The 27,592-nt window shown below is 37.6% G+C and overlaps 1 protein-coding gene across 3 annotated transcripts in view; it reads right to left on the bottom strand.

Annotated features, from left to right (window-relative positions):
• Window positions 1-27,592, bottom strand: part of PRKN (parkin RBR E3 ubiquitin protein ligase) — a 1,272,120-nt gene that overhangs the window by 810,814 nt on the left and 433,714 nt on the right. For all 3 annotated transcript variants that reach the window (XM_036886760.2, XM_036886759.2, XM_036886761.2), the window contains exon 3: window positions 24,421-24,658. In XM_036886760.2, the coding sequence (XP_036742655.2) occupies window positions 24,421-24,658 (238 nt within the window). The remainder of the gene's footprint in view (window positions 1-24,420; window positions 24,659-27,592) is intronic.

The following is a 27,592-nucleotide window of genomic DNA, read 5'->3' as shown; positions in this document are numbered from 1 at the left end:
GAAAGTGGAGTCTAAAGTGATCCTCCCACCAGCAGAGTAAAATCTGCTAATTTTGATAAAGTATTTTTTTTCTAATTAGTTCTCTCCTATGTGAAATCCACCTAGGTATTTACCATTTATGAGGAACATTTACACAAACGAGTTGCCTCCTGGATGTAATCCTTTCTTAAACAATAATCAACTATTAATTCATGCAGAAATGTTTTCTGGCAATATATTTGCAGTGTTTTGCTAAATTAAAGGAAAATACATCCATCTACAAAGGCTGTCGCAATCTGGTTGTGAAAAAACTTTGAGTTACATGTGGATGAAAGTAACTCATATGCTCTAACCTCCTTGCCACCCCCTTAATACACCAGAGAATAGCAATGAACTTCAATTTACATGAAAGAGACTTAAAGTCAATAAAGTAATTAGATATGTTCATGAGAGATGATTACACTGTGTAATGACAGCCATTCCCCAAAGTGGTGCTGGCTTCATTAGAGAAAGCATTTCTCTTCCAAGCATATCCTGTAGACGGGTAGGCTATGAGAAAAGGCTACATTCTCATCAGAGTTAAAAGCATACGATATGAATGCGGTCCTCCACATGGCAATGACTGCAATAAATTACCAAGTGTGTGTTCTGTTTTCTGAGATGGGCTCAATTTATCATTTTATTGAAAAGGTTCCATTATGCTAATGTCTTACAAAATCACATTCTGCTGTTGCTGGAAGGTCATGAGGGGATATACATTTTTACATTTAGAACCAAAAGTTGTAGAGTAGTCCCAGTTACCAAGGGTTAATAAGAGGCCATTAAAGTAGCACATTCAAAGACTTATCGATAGCAACTTAGTTTTAGGATGTTCTCCTAGCTAATAGAAGGAAAAAAGGAGAATGTTATTCCAAGTTAAACATTAATAAAAAACTAATGCTACAAGAATAGGTGTTTAAAATCATGGCTTTGAGTACAGTGGTGATTACTCAAAAAAAAATTTCTTCACTAAAATTTTGATTTACCTATGGATTTGAAGAATCAGTAGAACATATATCTCCATTACATAGTATGCAGGCTGTCTGAATTATCTACTTTCTTCATCTAGTATTTTCAAATACTTTCAGAAATAAGTTTGTTAAAGATCTAAATGTGTGCAAAATTAATACATGTGTTTTTGTGTAAATATGCATATTTTGTGTATGCATGAATTTTGTGTATTTGGTGTCTATAAGGAGGGTGCTTTAGGTGTCTGGCTGGTCCCAAACCCCACATCTTGAGTTCTCAGGTAAAAGAAGGATGATGAGCTAATTATTCAATGCAAACCAGATATTATTCCCTAGAGTAATGGTTTGTTTCCATCTTTCCAAGATTTATTGGTTCCCTCTGATCACCAAGGACTGAGCATAATTCATGAAGATATTGCATCATCAGTCCATCAATAATTTGTAGTTATAGGCAGCAACTGTCAAACATCTGAGTAAAAACTTATTACAAACAGATAGCTCCCTTTGGACCAATTATTGTAAATCAGCAACACAGAGAAAAAAACAGTTGCTCTTTAGAAATACTTGTCTGGTATATATTGGCATCCAATTTTCTAATACAGCCTAAAAAACAGACTGTGAACATTGGCGGACTTGGCATTCTGTTTTGTGATTCATTGGCTGAGTGACTGCAGGGGTTCATATTCTACCATATGAGTGTTCTTTAAATTCAGGAGGCCATGTAGAATGGACCACTGCCACATTTTAATACTACTCCCAAGCAGGTGATGACAAAGAAATCCCGTAAGGTCCAGACCTGGGCATGTGCAATCTTATGCTGCATTAAAATATACAGATGGACTTGTACAACTTGTTTTTTCATGATCTGGAACTAATCTGACAGGGAAAGAAAAGGTTTAGAAATAGGTCTAAAATAGTTTTGAAGCCCAGTTCACTACACTGTGTTGGAAAACAAAACAAAAAGATTATATAACTTCTTGACAAATTAAAATCATAAAGTTTCCCATTGACTAACTCCCAGCATATTAAAAATGTTTTTTCTATGGCTGTTACATATTTCCTGCCAACTGGTCTATTTGTCTACATCAAATGTAAAGCTATGGAAAGTAGACATCACTTAACTTGAGAAGCTATTACTCAGGTAGTTTACAAAAATGGAGAAATTTGTTGAAGGCCTTACAATGAGGTGGCTGTTACTGTGTCAAAGTCTATAGGAGTAGTGTTGATTTTACAAACCATGCAGAATCTAATTACCTGAAAAACTTTGATTCAATTCAGAGATGGAATTTTTACCAAAAGACCTTGGTTCAAATATTAGCCTCAACTTTTTAACTGTGGGATCTCGGACAAGAATTTTACTCTTTAATCTCAGTTTCTGTGTAAAAGAATGGATACCAATTATGTTCCTCATAAAGATCAAGTAAGATAAGTGTAAAACTTTCATAAACTGTTAAGATTTAGGAAAATGTTTGTTATTATACTGAGGATAAGATAAATGTACTTCTACAGTGGATTTAGGGTGATGGTTGGCAGGAAGAAAAATATCATCTGTAACCATCCACACAATGTTCAAATAGAGCTATTTTAGCTTCATTTTCTCCATAGTAAGAAAAATTGCCAAAACTTGGAATTAGACCAAAGAGATTACTATTGTTCTTTCAGTTCAGTAAAGATCTATTATTTAGGCTATTTTATAACTCTGTAGGGGTAGAAGTCAACTTTTTTTCTGGTAGAGATAAAATGAATTTCTGTCTAGAGGGATGGATAGCCCCAAATATTACAGTTTACTACCCTGTAAGAACTTAAGAAATTTTGAATCTAACCTAGTACTCTTATCCTAACATCTCTTTATTAAAATTTGATCTACCAATCTATCAATCTACCTAATCTGTTTATAGACTAACTTCTCTATAGCTCTTTGAACCAATTCATAAAGCTCCCTGTTTCCCCATTAAATGATTAGCCAAATATCATTTTTGACACCTGTTCTTTTTATATGTGAATGGCAGTCATGACTTTACCTTTCTGAAAATCAGACTTCTTACAATCCCGGAGGAGTCGAGCAAGCTGAACTATAGGAAGCATATGCCTCATGGACTACCAAGTCAAGGCACATTTTTTGCACGGTTCCTAAAGTGAATCCTGGTCCAAGAGAGCTTAATGCTGCTAAACCCGTTTCTGTGTTTTCCCTTTCTCTCTGCTGATTTCCTGTCCTGGTTTTTGTGTATGGTTTATGTACTCTCTTAGTAGTCACCCTGATTGGGAAATTGGTTTTACCTTCTGATTGTCTGGCAGTCTATGGAGATGGACTCAATTCTGCTCTCTGTTGAATAACAGAGAACAAACATTCAGGTCGTTTTTGTCTATTTGTCATCTGTGCCCTCAAATCAGTTAAAACCTTGTAGTTTCCCTGGGAAGGAAAACTTGGAAAGCTGGACTAGTCAATCTTTGTGGTTCCGTGTTTACTTCTGACCTATGGTTGGAGTCGTAGGACTGAAGCTACAAATCCTGTCTATGCCTGCGTATCCGGACCTCAGAAAGGCCTCCACTCCTGTGTATGAAATGGTTTCCTACAACTGGAGGTTACTAGTAAATAAAATTATTAATTCTCTTAAATAAAATAAGCTCTGCACTAATTGGCTTATAGAAATAAATAAGTACATATATAAACTAAGTATTCCCAACATTCACAGAAAATAAAGAAACTGAACTTTGATTACTTTAAATATTCTAGACTGTTAAGGAAAAAGAAATCCATGTTATAGGACTACTAGCTAAGAAATATTTGAAGAATCCAAGTTCACACATTAAGATGAATCTTTGGATACTTGGCCTGGTTTAGTACAGTAATTCTGATTTAAGAAAGGAAAATAAAACTATGTAGCTTTCCTCTGATAAATCAGAGACATGTGACAGTTTTATTTTATACTTCATAAAAAGGCCTGGGTTTGAATACCCATAAAGACAGAAGTTAATCTGAAATTACCCTTCTCAAACTAGTTTATTGAGTAATCTAGCATTACACTTACATGATATTTAAGTTCATGAAAAATATATATTTGTATTCTTGTATTTGACTAGACTGAATCATGATTTTGACAAAATTTTTGCAGTAATTATGTTTTGTAGTGTGTTAGCCAAAACTGAAGTTCTTAGATCCTCATATAAAAATCTGGGTTTTTATTGGCTTTTTAAGGAATAACCTTTGGATAGCTGTATAATTTTTATTAAGGTTGAATACAAAAGCATTGCTAAATAAGCATAATTTTAAGTTTATATATTTTTGGTTCTTTATATCTACCACAGATTGGCTATATAATACAGGAGTTTATGTTAATAAAGTATTTATTTTTGCTGCTTTTAGAAATTGTATCTGTAGAGAATTGTGTAATGTGCATTTATGAGCTTTGCTAGTTTGCTGAAATTCTCATGAATGACAGACATTTCTCAATTAACTAATCTCTCAATTTTCTCTGTAGAATAGAAGTTGCTATTTTGGTTAAAAGTTATAATTAGTTTGGGTGGTTGAGACTATGCTAGAAGCAATAGCAATAGAAAAAGACAGGTATTTACCCAAGGCAATGGGTGAGCTTTGTTTTTTAAAAGAAGAATAAAGGAATTTTTCGCCCCTAAATCCAAGTGTCAGTTTTTTCTAGAATATGAGAAAATACAGTGAAAGACAAAACTTGAGATAATAGAAAATACAGCAAGTTATAGAATGTTTGAAGAAAGTGAATTCTACTTTCCTTTATCATAACTAACTCTGAAATGAAGCTATGATATGTGTTAAAATTAATACAATGTTTACTGAGTTTTGATGGGCTTATTTAAATATTATATTAATGCAAAGTTTGAATTAGCCCTTTTCTCTTTTGAGTTGATAAATTCATATTAAAACACTTAGTAAAATATTATTTGTTTCCAGTATGTGTAATTTGCCCAAGTAGCAGAGATTCTATGACCCACCAGAATAAGTTCTGTTTTTTTGTGTCAATTTTACCATGTTCTTTGATAAATAATTCAAAAAGTCAAAGTTTCTTCACTGAATGAACTAAAGTGTCTTTTATTCATGTTACTTACATTTATTTTAAAATATTTTACAGTCACTTATTTAAATAAATAAGCAAGTGTTGTTTTTCTGGTGTCTAGGACTTTACTATAACCAAATGATTAAATCCCCTCCGATAATTCCTTTGATCTAGCCTTCCAGAAATCAGATCTAAAATTGAATTTTAATAAACATTTAAAATGACGATTTCAAGATACAGTCTGAATGTCTTAGAAATGTCTTTGAATTTTCCAGCGGGTCCAAGGAGACATGCTAGAAATCACTGGTTTGTTTGATGTTCCTCCCAGTTCTTAATTACCTCGGCATTCCTGGAAGTGCTAGGGAATGAACTGTCAAATCAGAAGAGGCTCAGGCTTCCCTCGGTTTGGTTTGTATAGACAAAATGTTATTCATATAAATCTTTCATAAATTGAACCCTTTAAAGCACCACACAGATTGGCCAAAGCTGTTGCTGTCCATTACATGGTCTTACCCTCAAGGAAAACATTGATCTAACCCTTACGGAATAGTTATTTCTGTATCACAAATAGGAATGCTACTCTCCCCATTCCGATGTATTGGTCACTGTAACAATCAGCCCAGCCTTTTATTACTATGAACCTGGCTTCTGCTTCTCCCTGAGGCCTGCCTGAAGGCTGTACTCCACGCCTGGGTCCCCCACAGGAGAGTCTCGGGCCTCAGGAAAGGCCTGTGCCGGGCACTCTGAACTGCTGACACTTTCAAGAGCAGACCCTCAGCTGTGCGCCTTGGAGTGACTTCAATTTGACAACGTCCAGGCAGTGATAGAGGAATTAATTAGGATTTCCAGGACGCATTTTAGTCTGGAAATAGATTCCTTCATGAAAGCAAACAAACCCAAGATGCCGCAGAATGAGAGTTCATTACAGGAGAACAGCTGACGGAGGAGGGAAATTTAATCATGGTTGTTTGGTTTGAATATTATTGGAATTCCTTTTAATGTTTTACGTTCTTATCTTAAAAAGCAATAGATACCATGTGATTTCACTTCTTTGTGGAATATAAATTCAAAGCAAAACAGAATGAACAAACAGCAGTGGACTCACAGGCCCTGAGAAGTGACATGGGGGAGGTTTGGGGTGGGGAGGTTGAAGTGGGTAAAGGCGCATAAAAATTCTCAATCACAATGAAGTTGGTCACAGGGAAAGTAGTAAATCATGGAGAATATAGTCAATGATTCTGTAACACCTTCCTATGTTGACAGATAGTAGCTATACTAGTGGGGGTGAAGATTTAATAATATGGGTAACTGTTGAACCAATGTGTTGCACTCTTAAAACTAATAAAAGATTGTATATCAACTATACTTCAATAAAAAAATACAGTGAAGCTGCAAAAAATATATATAATCATTATAGAAAGTTATAATAAATTTCAAAATAAAGAATAACATCATCTTATCAAGACAAATAACTATCAATCTCTTTTACTTGTTTTTTCATTTTTTTAATGTACACATGCACACATGGTTGTATATTTTATTTCCTATTTTTTATAGAATAGGATCATATTCTGGAATCTGCTTTTTTTCATGCAGCATCTTTCTATGCCATTAAATATATTCTCCACAGCATCTTCAATGGTTTTATGGCATCCCATTTTATTAAGTTGCTAAATATTTACTTATTCAGTCTCCATTGTTGGACCTCTTGAATGTTTTCAATTTTTTTCAATATAAATAATGCTCTGCTGAACATCTTTATGGCTAACTCCTTGTATACATCCTTTACATGATTTTATGATAACTCTGAGAAGTAGATTTACTTAGTCAAAGGTAGAACTTGCATTTCCTCTTGTGGGATTGTAGAGTTCTAAAATCACCCCCTATGAATTTGAAGTAAAGTCTACAACACCTAAAAAGATTACAAATGAAGAAGCAAGGGTGTATGAAGTGGGAAGGAAATTTGATATTTGATTATTCTTAGGACTGTTCTAAATTGAATTTTAGATGTATGGCAAAAAAAAGTCGTGTGTAGCATGTTGTGACTCAAAGATGGCGGTATTAAATTATATCATTGCAACAATGTATTGAGGAAGGAGCAACGTAAACTTTGTTGCCTGTTGGTGAGGTGGGATATTGGGAATAAGATTTACCTATCTGTATATAGAATTTTGAAGTCAGAATATTTTATAATACAATTGTAATGATTAAGATATGTTTATCTATGACAAAAGAACTGAACTCTGCTTTGGGAATCTAAACTTCACTCACAGTTTAAAAGTTTAGATCTGAATGAATTACACTTCCCAATCTCAAAGAGCCATCAAAAGATGAATCAGTAAGTGTTACTTTTATTAATTTAACAAATATTTAAGCATCGCCTGTGAGCCAAGAACTGTGTTAGGTATGGCAAAAATCCCAGAACATGATGGAATCATGCCTCTGAAGCTCACGTCCCAGGGGGGCTTGTACAACTTCAATGAGCCAAACTGGGGCTCATAGTCCTACTGTACACAGTAAACCTCTTATATTACCTATGTTAAAGGGGTAAACTTGTTTCTTTATTCACACAAATAAGAAAAATTATTTGCCATGAAGTCCAAAGGAAAAATATACCTAGGGAAATAGTAATTTAAGGAGAGGATAGAAAAATAACAGGCCTAAAAAACACTGGATTATTTTGCTAATGAAAGATAACACAAGGCTCTAACCTGTTTCTCTAATAGGTAGCAAGTGGTAGAAATGTACAACCATACAACAACCCTAAATTATTGGTATTTCCTATCATTGAAGATGTGCTATATTTTATTGAGATATAATGTTTCTTATTGACATGAAGAGATCAGGTTAAACAAAGGGACTAAAGCCATGGTTCTACTTTACCAGAACAAGTTGACACATCTGAAATGTGGCAGCTAAGCCTGCAGTATCAATTAAGACACAAATACTTGGTAATAGATATTAATATTTCTCATTTTAATGAGAGGAAATCTTATATAGTCAATTTGAAGTATGCTGCCTCACTACCTGTGGAAAAATTCTAGCACTTAGTCCTCTTGGTCTATCTTTCCCCAAGATTGCATTTATTTGTTAAATAGGAGGTAAAAATTTCAGTGATGTCACCATGAATAGTTAATGCAATAGAAGATTATTCTCAATTCAGTGATTTTTTTTTTTTTTTTTTAGAGAGGTGATCTGACAGCCATCAGCTGGAAATCAAAGAGTTCTGTCTGGCTCTTTATAATCAATATACTTATATTGGCATCTGAAATCCATGCCACAAGCAGCTTTTGTAAATTATGACTCAGGCAGAAGTATCACTCACTAAGATGTGTCCTTATGTTCTTTGTAACCATAAAAAAAATTACATGACAAACAGCAGCAATATGTAAAGACAGACAAGTCATACATGATGAAGCCATCACTCTAGACTAGAATGTTTGCTTAGCTTGTCAGTGCGTTAGTGAAAAGTGTCCTGACTCTGAAAGGCAGAACATCCTGAAGATGTATGCACACCTTATTCTTGCAGTTATGTAAGGATGGATTGTTTAGACCTATATAAGGATCCATATATCAGATTCATGTACACATCCCAAAAGAGACACCAGTAGCACTCAGTTCCTGGCATGTTGTTCCATACGATAACTCTTGTCTGAAAACGTGCCCAGTTGACCAAAAATGAACTCATATGTGTTGTCTCCTTGCCCACTCAGAACATAAGCTCTGTATGCATCATTAATCTCACCACTAATGTGTTCCTAAACTACTCTTATCCATCCCCCAGGTTGATAAAGTCCCCTACGGTGCACATCTGTAATCAGTCCCCAGCTAATCTGCTCTTTCAAATACTAGATGGATCCAAATGGTCCTTTGAGTGAATCTCAGTAGAAGAAAAAAATTAAAAAACTTCATCTTTTTTTTCCTTATTGACACTTCATTTCCCTTCCCAATGACCAAACACAGATCATGAGATCACAAAGACCAATACTATTTTCTGATGGAATATTCAAAAAGTAGTAGTATATTGCCTAATAGAATATGACAATGTCAGTAGAAGGAGGGATATAATAAATATCAGAGCAGAAATAAATAAAATAGAGGAGATTTTCAATAGAAAATAATCAATGAGACCAAGAGCTGGTTCTTTGAGAAAATAAACAAAATAGCCAAACCCCTAGTCAGACTTATCAAGACAAAAAGAGAGGACACAAATAAACAAAATCAGAAACAAAAAAGAAATTATAACTGACACCACAGAAATTCAAGGAATTATAATCATGAAAATTCTACAAAAAATCATATGCCAATAAATTGAACAACCTCAAGGAAATGGACAAACTCCTAGAAATGTACAATCATCCAAAACTGAGGAAGAAACAGAAAAAATGAACAGACTGATGCCAGAAACAAAACTGAATTGGTGATGATAAACTCCCAACAAATTAAAGTCCTTGACCAGAAGACCTCACAGGTGAATTTTACTAGAAATTAAAGAAAAGCTAATATCAATCCTTCTTAGAATATTCCAAAACATAGAAGAGTACAGAATACTTCCAAACTCATTCTATGAGGCCAATATCACTCTAATTCCAAAACCAAGACAATGCAAAAAAATAATAGTCCAATATCCCTGATGAACATAAGATGAAAAAATTCTCAATGAAATATTAGCAAACCAAATCCAAAAAGCATCAAAAGATCATCTATCATGACCAAGTGAGATTTATCCCAGGGATGCAAGGATGGTACAATATTCATGAATCAATCAGTGTGATACAAAAGGAACGATAAAGACCATATATCATCTCAATAAGTGTGAAAAAGCATCTGATATTCATGACAAAAGCTTTCAACAAAATGGGTATAGAGGGAATATACCTCAACATAATAAAGCCCATAAAGGATAAACCTATAGCTAACATCATACTCAATGGTGAAAAGCTACAAGCTTTTATTTTAAGATCAGAAACAAGACAAGGATACCCACTCTCATCACTCTTATTCATCATAGTATTGGAAATCCTAGCCACAGCAATCACATAAGAAAAAGAGAAAAAAGGCATCCAAATTGGTAAGGAAGAAGTAAAACTGTCACTATTTGCAGATGACATACTATGTATACAAAACCCGAAAGACTCCACCAAAAAGCTATGAGAACTAATAAATGGATTCGGCAAAGTCACAGGATACAAAATCAATATATAGAAATCTGTTGCATACCTATATGTTAATGGCAAACTAACAGAAAGAGAAATCAAGAAAACAATTCCATTTACAACTGCATCAAAAAGAATAAAATACCTAGGAATAAACCTAACCATGGAGGTGAAAGACCTTACTCTTAGAATTTTAAGACACAGATGAAAGAAACTGAGGAACACACAAATAAATAGAAATATCTCATGTGCATTGATAGGAAGACCTAATATCGTCAAAATGGCCATCCTGCCCAAAGCAATGTACAGATTCAATGCAATCCTTATCAAAATACCAATGGCACTTTTCAATGAACTGGAGCCATAATACTAAAATTTATGTCGAACCATGAAAGACCCAGAATAGCCAAAAAAAAAAAAATCTTGAAAAGAAGAACAAAACTGGGGTTATAAGGCTTTCTGTCTTCATGCTATCCTACAAAGCTATGGCAATCAAAAATGTATGGTACTAGCACAAGAACAAACCCATAGAACAATGGAACAGAACAGAGAGCCCAGAAATAAACCCATGCATATATGGTCAATTGATATATGATAAAGAAGGCAAGAATATAAAATGGAGAAAAGACAGTCTCTTCAATAAATGATTTTGGGAAAACTGGACAGCTACATGCAAGACAATGAAACTGAATTACTGTCTAACTCCATACACAAAGTGAACTCAAAATAATCAAGAGAGACTACATCAAGCTAAAAAAGCTTCTGTACAGCAAAGGAAACCATCACAAAACAAAGAGGCAACCTACTGTCATGGACAATATATTCATAAATGATGTATCTGGTAAGGGGTTAACATCCAAAAAATATATTAAAAAACTCATATACCTTCACACCAAAAAAACCCAAATAACTCAACTAAAAAAGTGGGCAGAGGATCTGAATAGACATTTTTCCAAAGAAAATACAGATGGCCAACAGCACATGGAAAGATGCTCCATGTTGCTAGTCATCAGGGAAATACAAATCAAAACTACAATGAGATATCACCTCACACAAGTCAGAATGGCCACTCTTCAAAAGACAAATAGCAAGTGTTGGCAAGGATGTGGAGAAAATTAAATCCCACTTGTTGGTGGGAATGTAAGCTGGTACAGCCACTATGCAAAGCAGTATGGAGGTTCCTCAAAAACTTAAAAATTGAAATACCATATGACCCAGTGATTCCATTTCTAGGGATTTACCCAAAGAAAACAAATTCTCTGATTTGAAAAGATATATGTACCCCTATGTTTACTGCCCCATTATTTACAATAGCCAAGATATGGAAGCAGCAAAAGTGTCCACCAATGGATGAATGGATAAAGTTATGGTACATATATGCAATGGAATATTATTCAGCCATAAAAAAGAAGTAAAACCTGCCATTTATGACAACATGGATGAACTTAGGGGGTATTATGCTATGTGAAATTAACCAGGTAGAGAAAGACAAATACCATATGATTTCACTTATTTGTGGACTCAAGAAGAAAGCAAAACAAAATGAACAAAATAACATTAGACTCATAGACACTGAGAAGTAACCGGTGGTTGCCATGAAGGATGAGTTAGGATGGGTGGCTAAAATAGGCGAAGGGGACTAAGAGACACAAAATATCAATCATAATATAAATAAGACACAGAGATGAAAATACAGCATAGAGAATATAGTCAATATTTCTATAACATCTATGTTGACAGTAACTATACTAGTTGAGGTGGGCATTTAATAATGTATGTAACTGTTAAATCACTATATTGTATACTTGGTGAAACCAATATAATATTGTATATTAACTGTATTACAATAAAAAAGTATTTAAAAAAGAATATGACAAAGGAAAGAAAATGCCAACGCCAGCATGCATGACTTAGGGTTAAAAGATAATGAAAATGTAACATTCTAAAATAAAAACCATAAGAGCTTTCGTTCCTGATGTCATTTCTCATTACTCTAGAAGACCCTCTATTCCAATTTGGTCCTAAATATATAGTGGGAGTAACCAACATTAAATAAATTAATTAATAAATTAATAAAAATACACAAATATACAAATAAGTAAATAAAGTAAAATTCCAACTTTTAAACCAGAGAGAGCAGAAGGAAGGTAACTTTTGAGTAGGAAGTATCTGGAACATGAAATCAGGACATAGCTCCCATTTTTTATGAATTAAAGCCTTGGATCTATAAACAGACTGACTTCAGGCTCAACACTAGATCTTTCGATCATGAGATCTAGAAAGAGAATGACAAAAATGGCTAACAGTTATTGTTTGGTATATGCCAGGCGCTGCTCTAGGCTGTGGTCATGAAGTAGCTGGAATTGACTCACTCAGGTAACTTCACTGACTATATTATGAATGAGGCAACTGAGGTCTGGTCCATTAAGACAGCGAGTGCTTCTCAAACTTCAATGTGCATGGTTCACCTGAGGCCCTTGTTAACGCGCAGTTTTCGAATGAGCAGCTCTGGGATGGGGCCAAAGATCCTGCCTTTCTGACCAAGTCCCAGGCGATGCTGCTGACGCTGGTCTGCAGACCTCACTGAGCAGTGAGAGGTGAGCCGTCCTGGGGCACAGAGGTGGTAAGAAGCAGAGCCGGGGGTGGCTCAGGCAGCCTGGCTCCTGAGCCCACACTCCTCGCCACTAAGCTTCGCGTCTGTTACGGTCACACCACCTTGAGGGGCTGTGCATCAGCCCAAGGATTAGAAACACCTTTCCCTAAAGTATTCTCCAGCAACAACGGACATTTATTAAGTGCTCAGTACACAACAGGCACTTTGGTAAACACTTAGAATATAAAATAATATTCCCTCGCTCTAGGTATTTTCATTTATCCTCTAGACATATGACTGGCTATTTGATTCCCTTCTTACACAAAGCTAATTGCAAGTCCTCTGATTGACTGAATATTCTGGTTAGTTTAATTATCATGAACAGAAAAGACAGTGTTAACTTTCAAGGAATCAGAGTGCAATAGCACATCTTGAACACCAAAGGTAGTCAATTTAATTTGATCTTTAGGGATTGAGGAAGAATTTTGTGGATATTACAGAATATCAGAGGTCCCATTAGGAAAATTAATTATAGTTCAATAGATTTAGAAGGTGTACAAATTTGTGCTTAATTCTATGGAATTACCTAGAAGGTGATTTTATAAAGAAGCCTCTGATAGTTTGCTTACTAGTCATGAGGCTTTCAGTTTCTTGTGAAAAATGGACATTTTGCTAATTCCTACTTTCATGACATAGGTGGAACAAAGATTCCTGAATTCAGTGTACATTTCTTAGAAGCTACAGTTCACAGAAAATAGCACCTTATGTGAAAATAAAAGTTTCACAAAATTTTCATCAGCCTTTATTTATTCAGAAAAAAAAATTTATAAAGTTTTAAGAGTTCATTATAGGAAGTCAGTTTTTATCTCTTAATTTGTAATTTTTTTCTTTATCTTCCTTCTAACAAACCAAGAAAAAGGCACCCAGCAGCCTGCCGGCACTTCAGGCCCACTCTGCATTAGTCCAAATGCTCTGAGGATTCCCAAGAGGGACTGGCCAGCTACACATATTCTTCCTGCCTCAGTTCCCACATGCCCGTGAAGTGCCCATCTGCCATCCTGGCACGTGCCCGGTGTCCTCCGACCTCAGAGCTCACAGAGCGGCAACCGCAGGTGCTTTACTGTGCCGGCATCGAGGCTCCCAGGAGAGGGACAGCAGCCCCCGAGGCCATGGATCCCTTCCCCTGGAAGGGCGCACAGACACCCAGGCCTCCTTTGGTCTGAGGTGCTACCCTCCCGCTTCATCACCACCTTACTCTGCAGAGGTGACTAGATAAATGCAAACATCCTGAGGCCCCGGCAAGCACCCCGCTGGGCTCGCCCACCCTACACCATCCTTTCTCACCACTCTCCCCAACGGCTTACTTCTAACTGCTTGTATTTTACGAGGAACCCCCACAGAAAACAAAACACTTCTAACAGGGTCATGTGTGCCAGAAGAGTCTTGAACAGAAGCACGGAGTGGGAAAGGCCAGTCTGGGCTTGTTGTCCCCATTTTGGGCAGTAAGCTCACTCCCCACCCAGCTGGCAGAGTGCAGACAGTGGCCCACCTGCTCCTGCAGCTTCTGGGCCTCCCCTCTGTGCTCCGTGCCACACAAAGAGGCGCTCCCTGGCACTCCTTGACTGCCTCTCTCTTCTCCTTTTCCAATTACTTAAGAAGGAAAATACAAGATGGGAGGAGAGCTTTCTTAAACACCAGAAGAAAAGGAAAGTTATGACTGCAGCTTTTCATGGCCATTCTGGTCACTGGAAGTGCTGGCACTCAGAGCTCTCCACAACAGGTTCCCACCCCTGCAGCCACCTTGCTGATGCCAGTCCTCTGAGCCTGGCACAGAACCAGCCAAGGCCCGCATTGTCTGGAAACAACAAAAGCTCATCCATCTCTCTGAGTGTGACGGAGCTCTTCCCACCTCCTGCAAAGTCCCTACAGCCATGGTCAGATCTTTCAGTCGTTCAAGACCTGTCAGGCAGGCCTATAGTAAACTCACCCCTCTAAATCTCCACATTACTTTGATTTACCCATAACTCACTCCACTTTAATTATATATGTACATCTTCAAAACTATGAGCTACTTGAGGATCTGGGTGCATTATTAATCCTGTATCTCCTGTTTCCAGTTTGTTATAGAAAAGAAGTTCTCTGAAGTTCTGACTCCGGCTACAGCATGGACAGACTTGAGGACATCATGCTAAGTGAACTAAGCCAGTCACAAAAAGACAAATACAGTACGATTCTACTCATACAAGGTATCTAGAGAAGTCAAATCCACAGAGATAGAAAGAGAATGATGGCTGCTGGGGGAAAGGAAATGGACATGGAGTTTGGGTTTTGCTATTTAAACCAGTTCTGGAGACTGGTTGAACAACAATGTGAATATCCTTAACAATAACGCAATATACACTTAAAAATGGTTAAGATGGTTTATGGTATACATTTCTTACCACAGTGAAAATAATGAAGAAATAAGTACTCAGAACATGGGCTGATAACAATAAATGAGGGAAGAGTTCATTTGACACTTAAAATTGATCTATGTGTATGGAGTACTGATTATCTCTAACAAAGTTTTGACTTCCTTAGGGTTAGAACTGTTGCTTATATTCTGTATATACCTGGCACATTGCATCATGCTGCCACATGCAAATATTAGCCATTTTCCCCTGCTATATGGGATAAACAAGAGCTGAAAAGTTGTAAAGGTTTTATCTTACATGGTAAATAACATTTGCTGGCAGTACAACAACATATCCAGCACCACCCATGTTCCATGCAATGGATATACAAAATATATGAGACTTGTATCTCATGAGCATACCTTCAAAGTCATAAGGAAAAATGTGGCAAGTAGTTACACTGAAGTATATATAAAGCACAATAAAGAGGAAGAGCAAATCATTTTGCTTCTGGAAGTGTTCAGACTTCTTGGAAAGGAATAGAGCACTATTTTTTCCTACCTCAAAAACCCACCCAAAATATGTCAGGCTGGTCAAATTCCCACTGCTATTCAATCTCTTTTTCTACATTTTCACTTATAATATTGAAAGACCATATTATAGCAAAAAAATGTCTGTGTCAGGAAAAAAATTAAGTTCTTGGCAGAATCATGATGTATTTTTAATAATTTGATGTGATAGCAATTAGAAGTTGCTCTAGTATGACTGCCAACATTTTGTCATTTCAGGGAAGGTTTATACAAGAGGCATTCCTTAATGCTGTCCAACACACCAAGAAATTCACACCCTCTGGTTTAAAATTATTAGCATGTGTAACACACATTTGCAAGTACTTGAGATCTGATTTTGGATAAAATGAGAATTAAGTCTGAAGTTTATCATTTTATTTCATTAGGAGGCCTCCATGGCTGATTTGTATTTGGCAGGTGTTAACTAATTTATAATCCCAGAAAAATTTTCATCTTGTACTCATTCAACCACTGGCAAAAAAATAATGCTGATATGAACATATTCTCTAATAATCATGATATCTCTATGATGTGTATCTAGAGCTGAAGCCTTAAAAGCAATTTCATTTATTTTTAATAGGTCTTCTCAGAGCAGTTTTAGAACCACAGCAAAATTAAGCACAAGGTACAGAGTTCCCATTTACCCCCTCCCCCTGCATACACATACAGCCTGCTCCATCACCAGCACCGCACTGCTAAGGAGTCCATTGGATACACTGACGAACTTCCTGTTGACACACCCTTATCACTCAGAGTCGGTAGTTTACATCAGGGTTTTCATCCTTGGTGTTTTATATTCTGAGTTTTGGTGAATGTATAATAACCTATATCCACCAGGATAGTATCATGAAGAATAGTTTCTCTGTCTTAAAAATCCTTTGTGCTCTGTCCATTCATCCTTCCCTCCCCACTACTCCTAGAAACCACTGACATTTTACTGTCTCTGCAGATTTTTCTTTACCAGAGGGCCATATAGTTGGAACCATATGGTATATAGGTTTCTCAGATTGGCTTCTTTCACTTAGTAATATGCACTTGTTACCTTCATGTCTTTTCATGGCTTGATAGTTCATCTTTTTTTGGCACTGAATAATATTTTATTGTCTTGATAGAACACAGCTTACCTATTTGCCTATTGAAGGACATCACGGTTTGCTTTCAAGTTTGGGCAATTATGAATAAAGCTGCCATAAACATCTATGTGAAGGTTATTGTGTGAAGACATACATTTTCAACTCACATGAACAAACATCAAGAGTGTGGTTGCTTTATTGTAAGAGTGTGTCTAATTTTGTAAAAACTGTTAACTTGTCTTCCAAAGTGGCTGCACTATTTTTCATTGCCATTAGCAATGTATGAGAGTTGGCATTATGCCATGTCCTCACCAGAATTTGATGTTGTCAGTATTTTGGATTTTGGCCATTCTAGTAAGTGTGTAGCAGCATCTAGTTGTTTTAATTAGCAGTAATTCACTAATAATGTATAATATTGGGCAACTTGGCAATTCCTTAATGACATAATATTGAACATCTTTTCATATGCTTATTTACCATCTGTATATATTCTTTGATGAGTTGCCTTTTCACATCTTTTGCCTATATTTTAATCAGGTTGTCCATATTATTGTTGATTTTCCAGAGTTCTTTGGATATTTTGGATATATTTAGTCCTTTATCAAATACATCCTTTGCAAAATATGTTCTCCTAGTCTATGGCTTGTCTTCTCATTCTCTTGACATTGTTTTACACAGAGAAGAAATTGTTCAGTTTAATGAAATCCATCTTATCATTTGTTTATTTCGTGGATAATGCCTTTGGTGTTGTATCTCAAAAGTCATCACCATGCCCAGGGTCATTTAGGTTTTCTTCTGTGCTATATTCTAGGAGTTTTATAGTTTTGTGCTTGACATTTAGGTCTACGATCCATGTTGAGTTATTTTTTGTAAAGAGTGTAAGGTCTATGTCTAGATTCTTCTTTTGCATGTGGATGTCCATTTGTTCCAGCACCATTTGTTGACAAGACTATTTATTCTCCATCACAGTACCTTTTCTCCTTTATCAAAAATCAGTTAAAAATATATATGTGGGTTTATTTCTGGGCTCTCTACTTTACTCCTTTGATCTAGTGGATACTTCAAACACAAACTTTAGGCTAAGACACTCACTGGTAATGTCTTGCCCCACTTGGATCAGTTCCTCAAATGGTCGGATGCTACTCCCATCTAAAAAGAAGATTGGTATTGTCTAACTGAAAGGGTTTCTGAAGAATTAAACAAGAGCTTTCATACAAGTTGAGGGCAAGTGCTCATAGACATTGACTATGGTTATCACCACTAGCTCCTGATGCTACAGGCATTACAGTATTTCTATGGTTTGAAAAACTGGTCCTGTTGCTTCCAGCTTGGCCTCCTATAGTTCACTCACAAGCAGCCAAGATGAACCTTCCCTAAGTCAGATCATTTTATTTAATCACTCAAAACTCATCCAGTGGCTCTATTCTCACCAGGGTAAAATCTAGGGCCTACATGACTCTACACAACCTGCCCAAGCCTCGCTCTGACTTCCCATGCCCCTACAGCTGTGCCCCCCTGGCCCTGTCACATTGGTTCCTGTGCATTCTAAGCATGCCCCTGCCTCAGGTACATATGTTCATGCTGCTTCTGCCTGAGATCCCTGAATGGCTGTGATCCTAAAATGTCTCTTTATTGGTGGGGGCTTCTTACCATATCATACAAAAGAGCACCCCTTCCAACCAACATTCTCGATTCCCTTTACTCTGCTAAATTCCTAAGCGAAGGACATACACTTATTAGTTCTTTTTTCTTTTTTTATTATCTTCTCCCTAGGTTAGAAAGAGGTTCATTCAGGTAAGTATTTTCTTCTATTTCTATCTCCTGATACTTTCCAGCACTTAGAATTGTGGCTGGCACAGAGCAGGAATTTACTATTTGTTTATGCAGTTGATTAACTGTATGGCAAATATCAGAGAATGTTCTTTTTTTTCCAGGTCCAACAGTTTCACCTTGTCTGTTAGGAGGTAAAGAACGGCGTCTCTCAAGGAAACACAAACGTAACATGTGAACTTAGTCACTCATGGGTACCTTGGAGCCCATGACTAGCTTACTCAATATTCTTATTCAAATGTTTATAAAATAATCTTTTTTATGCATTCACAATATTTTAAATAACACATTCCTACTACTTAGTGCTACGCAAAGCATGGCTCCTGGAACCACACTTTGAGCATGGCCTGGGGGCTTGTTAGAAATGCAGATCCTCAGCCTTGGCACTGGGCTGGCTGGCTGGGCCCTGCCCTCAGGCGATTCTGAGGGCCACCAGCTTGGGGGCCTCGGCTCTGTAGAATACTTAAACCACTCATTTCAGCTCTTTGTTTCCTCTTATAAATCGTAACATAATGTCCTGGATTCTAAGTACAAATATTATAATTGGTTATTGTAAGGCTGAGAGCACTGACGGGAGGAGCAAGCACATCAGACCTTGATGACGTGTCAAAGTCCCCGGTTGCTGCCCCCTCCCAACCTGAAAAATGTGTCTTACGTTAGCCAATCCTCGCACCGCTGTAAATCTAAGCTCTGCCTCCCCCTACCTTCTTTAAAAACTCGCTGCCTGTCTGCTTACGTGTGAGAATTCCCCAGCCTCTATTTCTGTAGACTGGGAAAATCTTGCCTGGATGTTTGCGTTCAAATAAACTACCTGGCCCTTTGTTGCCTCTCTTAGCCTGCTTATTTCAGCTGGAATTTATATTACAGTTATTAATGCAGATCATGACATTCCCTCTTACACTGACCAGTGATCTTTTTCCATCTATAAATACCTAAAAAACATGTTCTCAGGTTTCAGAAGTTCTGATTAGTTTCAGTTACTTGTGTGGCTACAGCACAACTATTCACCCTTTATAGCCCTGTCTTGTTCAGCCAGCACCTAAACTCTTCTTTATCTCATTTAAACACCCTGGAAACACACAGAAAGTAGATTTACTTCTCTTAAATTTCTTTCTTTGAGGCAGTTTTCAAGCAGTTGATCATCAGGGATTCCCCGCCCCCCAAATGAAACACACGGTAGATGTATAATATGTAACACCTGCTAAATATGAGACTGCTCCAGATGGCACTGATTGACTTGGTTTGTCCACTTCTCTCTCGCTGGCCTGCCTCCCTTCTTCCACTTGGTTGAGGACTCTAGGAAGGACCCACAGTTTTAAGCTTGAAATCCTTTGCAGTAAGGAAGTTTCTCAGAGTGTGGTCAGCCCCAGGGTTTCTAGGCCTCTACCCCCAGCCAGCCGAATTGGTTTCTGGTCGTGGAATAAGCATGGAATGTGCACCTGCAGATAATTCTGCTGCATGCTACAGTTTGTGAATCACTGCTCTAGGGACTCTAAACTGTGATTTTTATTAAAGAAATATAATCATATAAGTACACTCTCCATTCCAAATAATTCCATGTGACGTAATGCATTCGTTCAAACACTGAAATTACCAAGATATTTTAAGAGGTGAAGTCTTGTTTTCTCTGAATAATTTAAAATAAAACATTAGTTCTAAAAGTAAAATACACAGAAATTCTGGTGAATGGCTTACCACATTTATAATTTTAAGAAACTTAGAAAACATTTATCACTACTTTTCTAAGAGATTTTGGGGAACACTACGGTAAATTGGTCAAATATCTTATTTTCAATTAAATAAAGTACATGAAGAAGCAACTAGAGTACAAAATAGAAAATATTAAGACATACGAATGTTCTGCAAAGGAGATGATTCCTTCCAGTTCTGAAGATTAAAGGATGACTCTCTAGAGTTTGGGTTTCAGTTTAATATAGGGTTAAGTTTTACAAGTTGACTTGGGATAACCTATATCTCTTTCCTGATCCCTTTGAGATGCTACATAACTAACACATCCCCATGAGCACAGCACACAGGGTGCCAGGAGAGCTCACTGCTGCTCTTGGGTGGATGGTGGCAGAAGCTCACAGGGATGTCCCATGTCAGCCAGCTGGGGAGCCAGCAAGTGGTACCATGGCCAGCACCCCCCACAGAACACACACACTGCATAGGCCACCAGGCATGGGCAAACAAGCACAGCATGACAGAGGTCAGATGTGATGAAGCTCTGTGGGAAGTAAAAGCTGAACAGCCTTGTCACAGAGCACAGAGTAAGCTGAAGACTTGCTCTGGTGAGGGTGTCCTTTACCATAGTGTGTAAATTTATATGGGTTTATTTAATCCATTGTTTAGGTTGAAATAATTATACATTTCAGTCAAAGTATAAAGAGAATATTAGATATTTAGCAGAATTTTATGAGAACCCATTGGTATCTCAATCTCTATATAGTGTTTTCTTAAATAAAAATCTTATGGTCTAGAGAGAGAATCAATTGAAAATATCAATAATTTCAAATACATTAATCATAGAATAAAACTCTGAAGAAGACGAGGCAATTTTATAATAAAATAAAATAATAAGATTGTATTTTTTAATTCCTCAGATAAAAAACATTGACATAGCAGATTCAGATACATTAGGAAATATTAAAATGTGTGAACATGTACAGAGGATACTCATTCTGCTAATATTATTAATGTGCAGTGATTATAAAGGTTTGATTTTGCTCTAAAGCACATGACTATTTTTTCTAACTAGAAATAATTTTATTTTTGAAAATATTTAAGAACTAGTTTACAGTTCTAATGTAATAAATCCAATTTATTGATCAATAAATATTTTAAAGGTATATAAATGTGCAATTTAATTATATTTTAATGTAACCTTCAATTTTCAAATATATCCTATTTGAATAAAATATATTATATGGTCATCCTATCTATAAACAATAGATACAATTATTTTAGACTTTATGATTTGAAGTTTTGCATAAACTGTGTATCTTACTGAACATTCATTTGCAATTTACAAAACTTTTTTAAAAAAAAACTTAACACTTTCATTTGGACATGTGTTAATATTGATAGATCCAGGTAATTTGTTTCAATTATATGATAGATTTACCATAACCATTATAAAAATGTGATTACTTATCCATCCAACTAATTTGCAAATAGCTATGGTGTTTCTACTTTTTCACAAATTCAAATGGTCTTATTATGATGATCCATACAGATGTCTCCTCATGTACTCTGAGTTTCAGAACATGTACATTTTGAATTTTACTAATTATTGTGAAGTTGTGAATTACTCACATAGTGTCTGAATCAACTGATAGTCCCACCATCATGTATAAAAGCACTTACTATTCTACATCCTAATCAACACTTGGTATTGTCAGGCTTTTAAATTTTGGCCCATCAGGTAAGGGTGCAATGATATGATATTGTTATTTTAACATTAATTTCTCTTATTATTGATAATACCTTGAGCACATTTCTATGTTACTTGGTCATTGTTTTCTCCTAAATGTTATTTTATCTACTAGTTTGGTCCCTTGGTTTTTATATACCTATCAAACTGATCAATATTATTTTTTACATCAATATTCATTTAGATTGATCCATTTGTATCTTCGTATTTGCTGAGCATCCCAGATAATCTTGGGTTCCAATTCATTCTTCCCTGTTGTAAATACTTTAACAGTTCTTTCAGACTGAGTTCAAATACTTTCAGTGTTTGTTTAAAAACACCTTCCTTTTCCTTTCATCCCTGAGCAAAATTTCTGTAGGTGTGTTGGGCATCAGTCTAAGTAAACAGGAGTTTTCCAGTCATCTTGTATTACTCCACCAGCATTCCTGTCAGTGGCCACACAAATATTGCTCCCTTCTATGTAATCTCTTTTCTTTATTTGATTTTAAGAGCTTCTCTTTTTCCTTAGTGTTTTACTTCATTTATAGAGCAAATTTATTTTTATTTATCTTGAATGAGACCAACTGCATGCTTTTTTATTTATCTTTTTTGGGACTGTGTACATTTGAATCAGAGAACTTAACCATCTAGAATGTTCTCAGCTATTCTCTTAGAAAACTGTCTCTCCTCTCTGAGTTCTCCATTCTCCTATAATGGAATTCCTATCAGAAATACAGTCAGACTTCTTATTTCAGACTCCTAATCTTTTAAAACTACTTTTTTACATTTTTATCCTTATCCCAATATGGCTAATTTCCTCATATCTATCTTCCAGGTCATTAACTCTCTTTGGCATTGCACGCTGTTCTAACACATTTATTGACAATTTTTAAAATTTCTAATAATGTTCTATTCAATAGCTGTCTTTGTTTATTATATCTGTCTTCTGTTTCATATTTTATTATGTTTTTATGCTTTGAGTATATATATATTTTCAACTTGTCACTATACTTTCTCAAGTTCAGGGGAACCCAATCTTCCAGTTTATGGTGTATACTCACTTCCTCTCAAGGTGGAATATTCCTCTGTTTGACTTACAACATTTGATCATGTGTGCCCCATTAGTAGGCCTTGTTTTTCTCCTGAGGCATCAATGCCATGCCATGGAGTTCTCTCTGAAGACATCAGACACACTGTAAGTCTGAGGCCAATATGTATATTAATTCTTCATTCTGGATTACATAGACATGGCAGACATAAATCTAAATTTATCTTATTTTCCTTATTCCTTACACTTTTTCCCATTTCTCACATTTTTTTTCAGTCTCCTAGGTAGCTGGTGCATGCACCTAGGAGGAGGGATAGCCTTCCTCCCCCAGCCTCTACAACTGCCTCAAGAACATCAGAACATCAGCTCATATACTTAAATTCTGTGTGCACCCATTTTTCTATTTATAGACAACTGTGTTGTTTCTACTTTTTCACTTGTTCCTAGAAATTGTTTCATTTTTCTTTTTTGGTAATCTTACCTCTGATTTTTGAAAACTTTATTAAATTGTATTTAGTGCATTTAGCAGGAGGCATCTGTTGTACTCTAGGCCTCCATCTTGCTGACTCCAGAACTCTTGACACCGTGACAGCCATATGTGCCCAGGACTGCCAGTGCCTCCACTTGTATGTTGGAGAGAAATAGACTTCTCCTTGGTGAAGTCATTATTAATTTTTGGTGTTTTCTGTCACAAATTATATTAAAAATAATCCTGTTACAACACTGACTATTTAGATTGTGGAATACAAGACCGAGGAAAACACATTAATATTGTCAGAATATCCAAGGCATCATTATCTTTGTCCAAGAAAAGCATTTTTGAAGTGAGTTGTAGAATAAAGAGAATGAAGAACCTTTCACACAAAGGATGTTATTGGCATTGTAATATGTTGACTTAGGTCCTGCAAATGACTAAAATTATCCTTAGTTCTCTTTCTGCTTTTTAAATTTTTTCTATGTCTTAAGAAACATAATCATGGAAAATATATATTAAGACAATAAGAACTAGAAGGAAAAAAGGGGCACAAGTTGAGAAGGATATAATGCTCCTTAATCATACATTTGATCCTAGCACAGCATGTCATGCCACCCTGCCTCTCCTGCCCCATCCAAAAAATACTACTATCATGGTCTTGACACTTTCTCCATCTGTTTATTCTTAATATGAAAAACCCTATTTTGTTGTACTTATTCAATGTGTTCACTCCCAATTTTACAACCAAGTAAGTACTCTCCTTATAGTGATGACTCTGTCTAGTGATTAGAATTTATCATGAACTGAATATACACATAGTCAGGCATTAGTAGCTCGGGCAGAGTCTGCACAGTTACCTGGCTTTGCAGCTGGCTGGGCGTCCTTGCCGTCCCTGTGCAGGATGACAGCCAGGCCCACCGAGTCAGCCGGGAGGACGGAGCTGCTGAGGTCCACGCGGGTCAAGCTCCCAGGCTCCCTCCCAGAGCCCTCCACAGGTCGGCGCCGGCCATCCCCGCCAGCTGTGCTCCTTTCTAGGACTGGCCTCTGGGGTCTCAGCACAATGTGAACGATGCTCTGCTGATCCAGGTCACAGCTCTGTGGGAGGCAAGGCAAAAATGTAGAAGAAAATGTAAGCAGTAAAGTGCCAGGTGAAGCTCGGCTTGTCCTCAGTCCTAGAGTGTGCCAAAGACTTGGAAATCTGTGTGGGTACAAGGTGTGCATGCAGACGTGGAACTTAAAGGAAGGTGACTGATGAGCTTAGGCACACTTACCCTGCCAGCAGGGCCACTAAGCTTACACATGCGTGTGTCACACAGCAGCAATGGATGGGGGCTCGAAACCAACATGGGGGGAAAGATGAGACACAACAACAGAGAGCTAAGATTCCAAGGGACAGTAGAAAAATACCACACACACAAGCTCAGTGAAAAGTAGCTTCTTTTAAAACTGACTTCAGAAGTGATATCCTTAAAATTATCAAATTTAAATACTGGTATGCATTTCTGTTTTTAAATGCAGAGAGAGTTGGGTATTAGCAACAACAGGGCTTTTTTCGTTAGAATTTAAAATAAATGTGTTTATAGTAGGCTCCACATACGCCTACCACATCACTAGCAAACAATAACCACACCAGTGGGGAAGCAAATAACCAGCATACAAAAGCCATCCCAGGAGTCATTTACCATTTTATCCAATCTCACAACTAAAATCAGTGAACATATACAAAAATGTACTGCATCTATATATTGATGTGTATGAATAGGAGAATTAAAAAATTTGTAGAATTAAGTTAAAAGCAGATAATTTGCTAGGACAGAAACCTGACTGTCTTAAATCAAATCCCATTTTAGACTATCTATGGGACAGAAACGGTCACTTGGCTGCGGCCTGCCTTCCACAAAGCAAGACCTGGTTCTCTCAGTGAACCTCGGAATCTCGGCATCTGCACACTACCTGCTGGCGTTCTCTCTAGTCTTAGAAACGCTCAAAGAACGCGACTGGGTGATACAGATAGGAAGCAAACCCCTCGACCCCAGCCCTAGGGCACTGTATTCTCATTGTAAAACTGTCAAGAGGGGGGCTCACCGCTTACAGGCATTTCCCGCCCACACACCACTTGTTGGTGTTTGCCTTCCAGGCTCAGCAAGGTCACCGGGAAGCCCTCCAGTTCTAACTCCATCCCATGCTCACCTCTCCCCCATCCTGTGACCCGGACCTCTGTCCCTTTGATATGCTTGCTCCCAGCTGCCCATCCCCACAGCTCTGCGTCCCACCCCCAGGACAGCGCCTACCCAGCAGTGGTCACAGGCTCATCATTCTCGGTGCCCTCAGCCTGCCCCTGCCTGTATGCCTTCTTTCCGTGAAAGCACCACCATCCCTCACATGCAGGTGATGGGCCCGGCGCTCCCCTCTGAGAGCCTGACCTTCCCACTGTGTTTCCCAGTGGCACCAATAGAACCACCCCCTCAGACCCTCATCGCAGTGTCGCAGCCAGCGAGGCGCCAAGAGTGACTGACTCTGACTCACAAAGTCCCCTCCCACCCTTGGCGACCTTACATCCCAGCTGTCACGCCCCCATTTTAGCCCTTCATCATTACAGTAGCTATGTAACTTAGCTCCTGTTCTCTCCCTGCAGCCATTATGCACAAGAATATCTGTCAGGTGCTACGTGAGCTTTCTGAAGTGTCTATTACCTGTTAAAGAAAATCTAACATCTCACTCTCCTCTTCAAGTGTGTTTAGAATTTTCTCTTTTCTAAAGGAGCTGTCCTGTGGGCTTCACCCTCTTCACCTCCTCTTCACTGCCCACGTGGCACACAGGTCATTCTCTAAAACTACTCACTCTCATGTACCCTCCTCCTGTCCAAGATTTTGGGCTCAGCCATGCGATCAATTTGGCCAATGTGACTAAACCAGGGCCTTAAAAATATATGTGCACCACTGCTATGGCCATCGAGAGCATCCCTGGGGAGCTTCTGCCTCTTGAGCCTGTGCCCCAGAACTGCACACAGGCACACCCCTGAGCCCAGCCACAGGCCCACAGGCAGCGGCGCCCACAGCCAGCTGCCCGGCTGAACGCAGGCTGGGGCCCAGGCCCCCAGCTGACCTCAAGAGGTACCAGAAAGAGATGCTTATTAATGGATGGCACTGAAGTTTTGTGGTTGTTCATTAAGCATTAATAGCCAACAACAGTCTATTTTAATTTACTATTGCTTTCCATTTTAATTGGATGAATAGACATTCCATCACCATTTATCATCAGTCCGTGTTCAGCCAGAACTCTGGGAACGGTACAGTCTTTACCCTCGGTCATTTCAAACAAACTGACATTAAGACCTGAGCACCCTGGGGTGGACACGTGAGGACAGCAGCAATAGTTGAGAGTTAGTATCCTGACATCCCCTGGGGTTTTTATCCATGTATGTGTTCTTTGCAAGAAGGCTCAGTAATTTGGTCAGATAAAATTCCTCTCTCCAAGTTCAGAACTTGAGTGCCTCCTGGGACTCTCCCAGATGGAAGGGAGGCCTTTCTCTCCAATCTGGCCACCAGCCGTCTTCGCCTGCCACGCCATTCTGCCGTGGTCAGAGCTTGGGCCGTGTATGTGAGGAGCATGAGTGTGAGGTCTTCTGACGGGGAACTCGGAAATTCTTGAGAGCAGCGTTTGGGTCACGCTCATCTTTTTATTTACCAGAAGGCTTCAGACAGTGCTTTGAACCTAGCAGATGTAGATAAAATGTCTGTGAATTAAAAATGCAAATGACTGGGATGGAATGAGAAGAAAGGACTAAACAAATAAAACAGTCATAAGCACCACACAGCACTCCATGGGGAAGCAGAAGACTGGGGAAGAAAAAAACATGGAATTTAAGGTCAAACAGATACAACTTACTAACTGTACGATTTTTGGCAAGCTACTTTTCCTCCCTAAGCTCCTGTTTCTACATCTGTCATTGGTAATAATATTACCAACTTTGAAGAATGGCCTGAAGATTTGAGGACATATAAAGAATGCAGAACCCAGTCAAGGGTA

The sequence above is a fragment of the Manis pentadactyla genome, chromosome 12 (assembly GCF_030020395.1).
Source record: "Manis pentadactyla isolate mManPen7 chromosome 12, mManPen7.hap1, whole genome shotgun sequence".
In the NCBI taxonomy this organism is placed as follows: domain Eukaryota; kingdom Metazoa; phylum Chordata; class Mammalia; order Pholidota; family Manidae; genus Manis; species Manis pentadactyla.
This window is presented reverse-complemented; position numbering and strand designations above follow the sequence as displayed.